General features: G+C 39.9%; 1 protein-coding gene across 1 annotated transcript; it reads left to right on the top strand.

Annotated features, from left to right (window-relative positions):
• The first annotated feature begins 3,607 nt into the window (after positions 1 to 3,607).
• Positions 3,608 to 7,393, top strand: LOC131352244 (cytochrome P450 1A1). The gene is made up of 7 exons (XM_058388212.1): positions 3,608 to 3,756; positions 4,237 to 5,119; positions 5,201 to 5,327; positions 5,465 to 5,554; positions 5,766 to 5,889; positions 6,325 to 6,411; positions 6,643 to 7,393. The coding sequence occupies exons 2-7, from the start codon at positions 4,280 to 4,282 to the stop codon at positions 6,950 to 6,952; spliced, it is 1,578 nt and encodes a 525-aa protein (XP_058244195.1). The 5' UTR covers positions 3,608 to 3,756; positions 4,237 to 4,279; the 3' UTR covers positions 6,953 to 7,393.
• The last annotated feature ends 4,963 nt before the right edge of the window (positions 7,394 to 12,356 follow it).

The raw sequence follows: 12,356 nt of genomic DNA, 5'->3' as shown, positions 1-12,356 counted from the left end.
TTGCGCATAAGTGTGTATAAGTGTGTGAATGTGTATGCATGGATAAGCTCTATTGTTACACTGACCCTGATCATGATAAAGGAAACACTGAAGATGAAGATTTTGTAGAAACCTTGTCTTTAACTACACAATGGTCATGTGTATTCAAACCCTGAGACACATTTTTATGGATTTTTATGTAAGATGGTAATAATTCCAGAATATTATATAATACATAATATAATTTAATGTATTTACACCAACTTTATACCTGTGGTACTTAGTGAAGCTTGTATTTGTGATTGTTTTGTTCTTTTCGCTTTACTTAGGTTTACATTAAATGCTGAAAGGGTGAGACAAAAATAACCTGGAAAAAATGTGCAAATTGAACAGAATTTTCTCCTGAATCCTGAATCATGTCAAGCGCTGGGACACTTGCATTGAATAAAATAAAATAAAATAAAATAAAAAATTATTACAACAAAAAATAAAATATCACTTTGGTTTTATGACCTCTGGTTTAATTGTACATGGTTTTTGTACCCTATAATAATAATAATAATAATAATAATAATAATAATAATAATAATAATAATAATAATAATAACAATAATGGTCTCATGAAAGACACTTATAAATAAAAGTTTTTTTGTTATTATTATTGTTGTTGTTGTTGTAAAGCACTGTAATGCATTTACATCCAAATCTTAGGAAAGGAGAAAGTTCAACACACAACAGGTGACATGTTAGAATTTATTTCAGCACTGTATCAAGTTTATTCAGTCTAGATTTATTTGCATGGCTGAGTGAAGTAAGTGCAATACTGCCAAACCTCTCTCTCTCTTCCTTTCAGATGCCTTTGCGTGTGTGTGCACCTGTAGATCTTTGCACTAGTTAAACATTGGCCAGGTTGCGTGAGAGCGCGTGAACCCGGTGTTCACGCAGGATGTTTTGAGGAGGGGGAGGGAGGAGGAGGAGGAGGAGAGGGAGGGGTAGATGGGGAGAAGGGGGGGGGTTGTAGAGGGGTAGAGTAGAGATGGAGGAGTTGCCCTGACCGGTCACGGAAGGGGGCGTGGCTAGAAGGGAGGGGGGAGGAGACAGGGCGTGGGGTTAAGTAAGTTCAGCAGCTCACTCATCACCTCCTGCTGCAGCGCTGAGGGCGGAAATCCAGATCACTGTACGCGCTTTACTATACGCCTTAATGTGCTATCGTGTTGCGCAAGGGCTCTCGGGTAATTACTGCTTGTGTAATACATTTCCGAGGATTTGTAACGCCAATACTCAGCGCGCTGCGGAAAGAGGCTGTCTTACTGGACCTCTCACAGGCTGTCGAGCGTGCCATTATTATTTTTATCAGAGAAAACAACAACAAAAAAAAAAGATTAACTTTTAACTTTGGGTAACTTTTGCAGCAGTTCAATACACCGTTTAATATTTAGTGACCCAGTAAATAATTACTGAATTATTTGCTGAATTAAAATGTGCCGAATTGAAATTTAATTCAATTAATTTAAATTTAATTATTTAGTTTTTTTCATATTGGTGAGCTGTCATTTTACATTTTTTAGACAAATATATAAAAAAAAATTTATTATTACTATTTTGTATTATTATTATTATTATTATTATTATTATTATTATCAGCAACAACAACAACAATGATAATAATAATAATAATATATTTTATACTATATATAAAATAATAATATTTTATTTTTTCTATACAGTGGCCATTGGACTCTGAAATAATAATAATAATAATAATAATAATAATAATAATAATAATAATAATAAAAAACCATCATCATTATTTCTGCTAAATATTTTAAACCAGCTACATGCTTTCAGACACACTGATTATAGCTTACATATTACAACTTGCAGACTAATTTAAGGGAGCATATAGCCTAGAGGGTTTTTTAAATCTCTGATCAAAGTGTCTAAAATGGGCTAATAATTCCCAAATCCCACAAAGATCACAAAGCTTCCGTGCTTTTGAAGTCATCTCCATATGGAGAAAAACATATGTGTGTAGGTTAGTGCAACAATTTTCCCTATTTTTTATCACCACTCACATATACGCTGATCAGCCATAACATTAAAACCACCTGCCCAATATCGTGCCACTAAAACAGCTCTGACTCGTTGAGGCATGAGCTCCACATGGATCTAGGAAATTCAGAGACCAAGTCAACTATCATGGTCCTTAAACCATTCCTGGGCTATTTTTGCAGTGTGTCAGGGAATATTATCCTGCTGAAAAAGAGGCCAATGTCATTAGGGAATACTGCTGCCATAAACTACAATGTTTAGGTACATGTGGTACATGTAAAAGTAGCATCCACATGAATTCCAGGACCCAATGTTTCTCAGAAGAACATTTCCCAGATCATTGCACTGCCTCTACCGGCTTGCCTGCTTCCCATAGTACATCCTGGTGCCATCTCTTGCACATGGCCATCCACATGATGTAAAATAAAATGTGATTCATCAGACCTTCATCCTAATGCCTGAATGCTCAAATGCTATCTCTGCTGGACAGAAGTCATGGGCACTCTGACCGGTCTGCAGCTCTGCAGTCTCATATGCAGCAAGCTGTAATGCATTGTATGTTCTGACGCCTCTTTATCAGAGTCAGCTTGTACTTTTTCAGCAATTTGTGCTAGTTCTTCTGACCAAATCACAATATAGCCCTTACTCAGTAAAAGCCACTCAGATCTTTACACTGGACAGAAATGTAGCCTAAAATATAATCCAGCCCTTAACAGGTTCTATTATGTTAACATGTCAGTGGTGTATATATATATATATTCTACTAAATGAATTGTCTTAAGATGAATCATTATCTTGTAATAGTTATGTCATGCAAACGCAACATGCATATATATAGAAGGTAATTTATTTTTGCTCCACTGAGTGGGTGACTTGTGTGGAATCGGCTATATATGCTTTGAAATGCGTTGTCCCGCCCTCTCACGCTCTCCTGTAGGTGGGGGTCCATGCAGGGGTTTGCGTGAGAATGCGGTGGGGGGCGGCGGCTCTGCGGGACAGCTAATACACAATCTGCTCGTCCGCTGTCACGCGAAGGCGGTGGTGCACTGGAGAGCGGGGTGGGGGTGGGGGGGTGGGGGGTGAGTAGAGCCTGCACTACTGAAATAAGCAGGCGCAAAAAACGCGCTCCCATGCAGAGTTCAATTAATATTCACTCTCACAGTTTTTAAACACTCCAGTTAAAATTTCAGATAAATTCCTTTTGGCACAGACGCAATAAAAACGCACTGACATTTATATTTATAAGCACAAGTTCATCAAAGCTCTTCGAATTCTCACAGTTTATTCATTCAATGAATCTTGATTGATTTAAGTGTACGGTTTTTTTTTATTTATCCTTGACTATCAAAATGTATATTCTTTTTAACGCAGCCTACAAACGTAATTCGATTATCCGTGTAATAAAAGGAGGTGAAATTATTATAAAGGCTATTCCCCACCGCCACCACCACCCGTTTCTTTCTTTCTTTCTTTCTTTCTTTCTTTTTTTCCCTCCTCGCGCTTGTGCTCTCCTGTAATCTCCATTCACATCTAATTGCTACTCTCGCACCTCAAACGCTCCGCCGCTGTGACGTCACCAGGCAGGCGGCCAATCAGCTCAAGAGCCCCTCTATAAAAACTTCTATTCATCGCGTAAAATTTATAGCGCTTCAGAGAAGCAAAACCGATCTGAGGAAAGACGCACGTGAAAGAGCTGGACACTGCGCCCTGACCTGTGTTTGGAAGGTAAGTCTTCTTCTTTTTTTCTTTCTTTTTTAAAGACTAAACATTTCTGCAGTGAGGATTTTTTTTCTTTTTTTATTCTTGCATGCGTGATTTATTAATCCTGTAATAAAATAAAATATTTTATAATCTTGTATAATACAAAAAAAAAAAAAAATGGTCCCGTTTACTATACGTGGCACGTCTCCAGGTGCGCGCGCTCTCTGTCTCCGCCGGTCAGGCACGAGAAGCTGCGATATGATTGATGAGTGCCGCGCGCTGCTGTGTGTTTTTTATTATTTTATTTTTTTTAAATAAATCTGGTCACTGATTAAGTGTTGTGCAGGAACCGAATAATACCTGGTGCAATAATGCAATTACTTTGAATATGCATTTAAGCACAGAATGCGTTTGAAGGATTTTGTATCTATTTATATTGCAATCCTAATTTCTCACACGCATGCAATCTCTCTCTCTCTCTCTCTCTCTCTCTCTCTCTCTCAGAGTTTTATTTCTAAGGTGTATATCTCCCTGAGGCAAATAAGAAATGGCACTGGCAGACATCCCGTTTTTTGGCCCGATCTCTGTGTCAGAGAGTCTCGTTGCAATTATAACAATCTGCACAGTGTATCTCGTGCTGTGGGTCACTCGCACCAAAATCCCTGAAGGTCTTCAACCACTTCCAGGCCCCAAACCTCTCCCCCTTATTGGAAATGTGCTGGAATTAGGACGCAACCCACACCTGAGTCTGACAGCCATGAGTAAGCAATATGGCCCAGTTTTCCAGGTCCAGATCGGCATGCGTCCGGTGGCAGTGTTGGGTGGTACCGAGGTGGTACGTCAGGCCCTGATCAAGCAGGGTGAAGATTTCGCCGGACGTCCTGACCTCTACAGCTTCCGCTTCATCAGTGAGGGGAAGAGCCTGGCTTTCAGCACGGATAAGGCAGGTGTATGGCGCGCACGTCGCAAGCTCGCCCAAAATGCCCTGCGCTCGTTTGCAAACCTCGGAGGTCAGAGCTCTGAGTACTCCTGCGCCCTGGAGGAACACATCAGCAAAGAGGGTCTGTACCTGATCGACAGGCTGTGCAGCGTCATGAAGGCCAGCGGTGGATTCGACCCTTTTCGTCACATCGTGGTGTCCGTAGCCAACGTGATCTGTGGCATGTGCTTTGGCCGGCGCTACAGCCATGACGACAAGGAGCTACTGAACCTGGTGAACATGAGTGACGAGTTCAATCAAGTAGTGGGCAGCGGAAACCCGGCTGACTTCATTCCCTTCCTGCGCCTCCTGCCCAGCACCAGCATGAAGAAGTTCCTAGCCATCAACAAGCGCTTTAACGTCTTCATGCAGAAACTCGTCAAAGAGCATTATGACACGTACAATAAGGTTGGTGCACTTTATGAGCTTGTGTATCTGGAGATTCTGTCAAAACTCCAGGATGTTCATGTTGTCATGTGTCTCTTTCAGGACAACATCCGTGATATCACAGACTCGCTCATCGATCACTGTGAGGACAGGAAACTGGACGAGAACTCAAATCTGCAGGTGTCCGACGAGAAGATAGTGGCAATCGTGAATGATCTCTTCGGAGCCGGTGAGTTATCGAGGACGATCATATAGACGTGGATTCTATGTATAATATATACATAGGATTAAATCTAGGTGCAGAAATATCTCTGAAGCTCTGGGGTTTTCGTGCATGGCCCCACACTCATCAGCATATCTTTACAGGTTTCGACACAATCAGCACAGCTTTGTCCTGGTCTGTTGTGTACCTAGTGGCTTATCCTGAGATTCAAGAGAGACTGCATGAAGAGCTGAGTAAGTCAAGTTAATATTTGTCTGACTGACAGCACAAAAAGGATCACCTCGGTCTATTCTGTGAATAATCCTCTAATTTAAAATAGACACTCCAGTTCTGCGAGTGAATGAATGTAATGAGTCAATGAATCATCCCATGAGTCACCAAATGAGACGCTCTCAAGCCATTAAGCTGTGCCCTTCTTTTTCTTCTATTTTTTCTTTCCAACAGAGGAGAAGGTTGGAACGGACCGTACGCCGGGCCTGGCGGACAAAACCAACCTGATTTACCTCGACGCTTTCATCATGGAGATCTTCCGTCATTCCTCCTTCCTTCCTTTCACCATCCCGCACTGGTAGGCTACTCAGATGTACACGCAACATCCTGTCATATAAGCTTGATTATGCTCAAGCACTAATTATTACATAAGAAGTAAATCAGTCAACAGCTGAAGTGAAGTTGATTAGTTTCCAATAACTGCGTGTCCTGAAGTGGTATTATACCACACTCCATAAGAATAAGCAAGCACTAATTCTATAACTGATTTAAGAACTACACACACACATAGACACACACACACACACACACACACACCTTTCGATTGTTCCACTGACACTGGAGACTCCTTCCAAATTATTACAGTTTTTAAAAATCTATTTACATGGCCTAGAAATGTTGTACCCGTTCGATTCAGCTGCAGTTTTAGAAAATGACCCGACCAATCAGAATCAACAATACACCTAAATATCCTGGGGACATTATATTTATTTATGTGTATTTTCTTTTGCAGTACCACAAAAAACACGTCCCTCAATGGATACTTCATTCCTAAAGACACGTGCGTCTTCATTAACCAGTGGCAAGTCAACCATGACCCGTAAGTTTGATACTTTTTCCAGAGCAATTCTTTTTGAGAAATGGCACAGTTATGGGATAATGGCATGGTTGGAATTTCGTTATGATGTCATCCCGGTCTCACGGGATTTGTCGTCAGATTTGTACATTAAGGCTCCATATCCAGCTTAGCACCAAATATCGCGTGAATAATGTTCGTGCTGCACGTCTTAGCAACTTGAATCATCTAACATGATTCCATAACGCTCTACAGGGAGACGTGGAAAGATCCTTCCTCGTTCAACCCCGACCGCTTCCTGAGAGCCGACGGCAGCGAGCTCAACAAGATGGAAGCCGAGAAGGTCATGATCTTCGGCTTGGGCAAGCGCCGCTGCGTGGGAGAAGTCATCGCTCGCTCCGAGGTCTTCCTCTTCCTCGCCATCCTCATCCAAAGGTTAAAGTTCAGCAGCATGCCGGGCCAGATGCTAGACATGACCCCGGAGTACGGCCTCACCATGAAGCACAAGCGCTGCCTCTTGCGTGCCACGCTGAGACCTGGGTTCGAATCTTCATGCACGGTGTGAGAGTATGAAACGAGCCGTAAAATTCAGCTGTTTAATTTCAGGGATGCTAATGATGAGAATCCCTCAATGTTCTTGTGACACTGTGGTCATTATAGACCCAGAGGGTCATCTCAGTGTAGGGGCTGAAAATTTCTGACGCTTATCAGTCTTAAACGCAGATCTACATATGCTAGTCACAAAGCTGCCAGAGGAACGAGACTGTTTATCTTGTGAAATTGATATAATATATCGATAAAGACACTGTGTCCATGTCTAGCATTTTAGTTGGCATCGCATCGGAGTTTGGCTAGTTCCTGGTATATATCTCAGGTACCTTGCTGCAGTGGTTAGGAAACATCGATCTGATTCTGTGGAATTGACTTCATTACGAATCGTAAACTGTTCTAATGGCAGGGACAGAATTAACAGTACAGTTTTTAGTGCCTTTTCTCTTACAGTAAGCTATAATAGTTTGAAAAATATGCATTATATTTTTAAGTCTTTTTAGTACTACTGACAGTTTATTTTTATTTGTTTGCTATGATAAAAATATATTAAAACAAAAGAAAAATGCAAAAAAGAAAAGAAAAATGTATATATTTCTCTCTCTCTCTCTTTTTTTAAATGATCCATAGCATCATCTGCCTGATGATCAACACTGAAGTTATTTTCAAAATGATATTTAAGCTCCATCCCAAAATGTGATCCAGAACTTCCTGTGCTATATTACTGATCAGTTCGATTTCAGTTCAGCTCAATTCATTTTATATAGGGCTTTAAACAATGCACGTTGTCCTAAAGCAGCTTGACAGAAGTATATAGAAGTGATCAGTTTCCAATGTGCCTCGACTTCTGCTTGTACACCATGCTGAAGCTTTGTATTGATATTTATTTATCAAGGCCCTCAGAGATATTGCTTTCAATAGAGAACTGATAATAGACCACTGTTTTGTGTGTGTGTGTGTGCGTGAGAGAGAGAGACAGACAGACAGACTCTATGTCTATTTGTGTGTGTGTGTGTGTTTACTGGAAATAATGAAGGAGGTGAATTTATATATTGGTGTTATTTTCTGAAGTAAAAAAACAATTGTAAATCCTTACAGTAATTATGCCTTTTTGTACTCTTCTGATGTAAAAGTTTTGGCACATTTTGTATTGAATGGCAAAATAAAACAAGAGACAAAATAAAAAATAACCAAGCAAACTCTTCCTTACGTTTCTTTTTCTACAATAAAATGGGTTTTGAAGAGTCCAGTAACCTGTCAAGACAACATGAAACACCAACAAAATAATTGAGACATCAACCACTTTAAGGGGTTATGGGCAGGATGGTGAGATGAAGCAGAGCCACTGTTACCGCGGCAACGTTGATTATTTTCCTATGACACCACGTTTAGTCCATAGTGCTTTATTCCTCTTACATCACTTCTACGATAGTTTTATCAAGTGTCCAGCCAAAATAGTTTAGCTAAGTGGCTTTAAACCCATTGTGGATGTCAACTTCCACCAATAGGTAATCTTTATTACAGCCTGAATCCCAAATAATTCGTCAAATTATCTGCAAATGTGATTCAATTCAATCCATTTTTATTCATTTAAATTATTTTATCATCATTTTAACCATAGTGTAGAGTGATGTCTAACACACACAGTGCAAAATCTCTTCTGTGTGTTTGACCGGGGTGAGAGCTGGTGAGTGTGAGGTCTGTAGCGTAGGGTCATCAAACCATTCAGTGAGCCTGGGGACGGGGGCGGAGTCTCACCTGTGAGGATAAAGACTTGTAGGAAGAACCTTGTATTGATTTGCAGTAATTTGGACAGGAGGACAGTCTGACCACATAAAAGGGTCACTGGTTTGTATCACTGCTACACACACACACACACACACACTTTTATCAGCTTTGTTTGGGACACCTCTTGCATTCGATTCATTTCAGCGCTGAATCACTTTACAATGCAGAATTGAATTGAATTGAAACACTTTATAATCCAGAATATTTTGGTTCTCTTTCTGCATCTGACTTGATTCAGAGTCAAATCACTTAAGAATCTGGAATGTTCTGGTCACATCCTGCAACTGAGTTGATTCAGAGTCAAATCATTTAACAATCTGGAATGTTTGGATCAATTCCTGCAATTAAGTTGATTCAGAGTCGAATCATTTAAGAATCCAGAACATTTGGGTCACTTCCTTCAAACTAAGTTGATTCAGAATCAAACCACTTTCCAATCTGGAATATTTGAGTCAGTTCCTGCAATTGAATCATTGCAGTCCAGAATTTTTTTCGGTTCTCACTTTACTCGATTCGATTCAGAGTCGAATCACTTTCCAGTACTGCATGTTTTGGTCAGTTCCTGCGTCCCATCATTCAAACATGTGAAGAGTGTTTTATTTAGGGTGAATGTTTACATGTTTGGGTAGACATGCCTTTACATGCTCAGATTTAGATTCAGTTCTTGGCCAAGTATTCCTGCTTGAATGTTAGGATTATGTAAGCAGTGCATTTACATAAGCAATGTTATTCTCTGTCTTCCATTGTTTTTGTTTTGTTTTTGTTTGTTTTATTTATTGCTCTGGTTTCCTAAGTATCTGCAAAGTGACAATTGTAAACGAATAATTATATAGAAAATAATTTATTTAATTACATAGTTCACTGGTTATAGCCACTGTACTTATGTGCACTTTCAAGGAAAAAAGGAAGTATTTGTACTTTTCCTGGGGCGGTTTCTTTTGTACCTTTAACACGTATCTTTCACCTGGAAGCATGGTGTATATTATTGTGTAAAAACCTTTCCGAAAGCTTTAAAGGTACACTCTGCACCTTACTAGGTTAAAGATACGCAACTAAAGGAACAAAAGGTGTATGCTTGAGGGTGCTCTTGACCGGGAGCTTCTACTAATAACTGTTGTTCTTAACTCAGTGATATTTCTAGATCTACTGTCCAGAAAGATTCTGCAGGAAGATAATCTGTTATGGAAATGGATTTCATGGTCTCGTGTTCATTTGAATTTGAGCTTGACCCTTGTTGTGTCCATCTTAGACTTGGTGATTAGTCTCTACAGGATTTCACAAATTTGCAATAGTTGAAATGAACCATGCAAAACCAAGCAAACTCTGTGATATTCGGAGAAAAATGACCACTGGTTTTCTGCAGATTTGGGCCAGCGTGTGACGTCACACAACATACGTATTCGGCCAAAGCTCTCTTCGAATCATGTGTATGGAACATGAGCACAGCTCTCAGAGAACGTCAATACATACTGTAAGTGTCTTCACTGGTAGGAGTATAAATGAAGAATCGTGTGCTTTCACCAATTCTAGCAGATTTGCACAAAGGACAAAAAACTAAGCAAGTGTCACAGATTTTGAAAAACAAAAATCGCAAAATAAAATCAAGCATTTTTGGACAGAACAACTGCAAAAATGACTGAAGTCCTACTTAAAGCTTGCCCCGGTTGGCTCCCAGATGGAGACCCTGGGGCAGACTGCAGACCTGCTGGAAATCTAACTCTCACAGTTGTCTTAGGAATGTCTAGCGATCCCCCATGAGGAGCGATAACCTGCAGCAGGGCTAGAAAATCCGGACTGACCTCCTCACCCTGCTGCCCTGTGACCCGTACCAGGAACAATGTAAGGAAAAGCAATCACTGCTTTCATTCTCCCAATGTGAGTCCTGTTTGCTCTATCATCTGGCCACAAATGTAACATGGGAGCAAATTGTTATTGCTATTATGCCCTTATGAACACAGAAGAATGTTTATTAGCAGATTCACAGTGCAGCCATTCAGGCCCTCACATGTACAAAGCCACAAGCCAAAATCATAATACCACGACAAGTAATAACAGTGTGAATTAGGGCACGGTTGCATCACGATTTGGCCGCGGCGCACATCCATGCGGTTTCATGGCATTAATTTGTTGAAGGGGGACGTTGTTGATCCAGGAGACTTTAAGCCCACAGAATCACAATGCTTTATGGGAGGCTGAAAGCACACAGATTCACCGTGTAATCTGTATATTCAAACAGTTGCAGTGTGCTGCCAGTGTCTCGTGTTTACATAACATAATTGCTGTGTATTCAGCTTGCACAGACACACACACACGCACGCACACACACACACACGCACAGCCTCTCTCACGATCGAAGCAATACGACCCAGTGTGCTCCCTTTGTTTAACTTTTGCGTGTGACATGAAAGGCAGAAATGTGAAACCCTGTAGATCTCTGTCACTACTAAGTCCTGCGCTGATCCCGAGTGCTTGCACTTTTGTCAGCAGATAAGTGGCTTTGTCAGGTCTAGAGGTATGTACTGTGTTTAAAACATCGCCATTCTGCACCCAGACCGATCGGGACGGCCAGCGGAGACTGAAAAGTCACGCAGATTTGCGTTCACATTTGTATGATTCAGATTTTAAGACACGTCACTGCTGCAGTTTGTTTCACATTTTCACATGTAGGCATAACAGTTCCTCATGTAGGGCTTTAAATTTTTATTTATTTTCATATCACAAAAATGTATTAATATATGCTACAAATTTTTATACTGTATATACTACAGTTTTGTTATATATATATATATATATATATATATATATATATATATATATATATATATTAATAGTACATTTATTGGGTTTTCACCAAAAAAAGCCAAAAATCAAATAAAACATTTATATTTTACAGAAAAAAAAACTAGTTATTTATTCATCTGTAAATGGAGCGGAGAAACAACATACACACACACACACACACAGACACACACACACACACACAGACACACAAAATGCAGTTTCAAAAACATTAAAAAGCATACCTTGACGCTTAAGTCATGGTATACTTGTTCCAAATCATTCGGATCTGTGAATCATAATATCTAAGACTTCAAGATCCGAATCATTTAAAAATGGTTTAAACATTATACATTTATTTTCATGCGTCTGTGTTTTTACATGATTTATTTTTCCTTACTTATTAACGTTTCATTTAAATTTAACTCAATTAAACTCCATCAGTGAATGGGTTAAACCTAGCCTGTATTCCTTACACCTTTACACCTTTCCTCACTCCACTGACTGTACTTATGACCTGAACCAAAGTGATCTAGAAAATGATTACACATGCAGCATAAATATGTGTTAAAATTACAGGTAGAGTAAATGACTTCAGGTGAAATATCCTGAATAAATTCCAACATACTCTCACCATCCACTTTATTAGGAACACCTGTACACCTGCACATTCCAGTCAGCCAGCAACACAGTGCATAAACAGTGCATAAACAGTGCATAAACAGTGCCAAGAACTTCACCTAATGTTCACATCAAACACCTGAACAGGGAAAACGTGTGATCTCTGTGATTCTAACCACAGGGTGGCATGGTTGTAAGTTCCAGATGGGCTGGTTTGAATGTTTCAGAAAAAC

The sequence above is a fragment of the Hemibagrus wyckioides genome, linkage group LG04 (assembly GCF_019097595.1).
Source record: "Hemibagrus wyckioides isolate EC202008001 linkage group LG04, SWU_Hwy_1.0, whole genome shotgun sequence".
Taxonomy (NCBI): domain Eukaryota; kingdom Metazoa; phylum Chordata; class Actinopteri; order Siluriformes; family Bagridae; genus Hemibagrus; species Hemibagrus wyckioides.
Note: the sequence above shows the minus strand (reverse complement) of the source record. Positions and strands in the feature narration are given on the sequence as shown.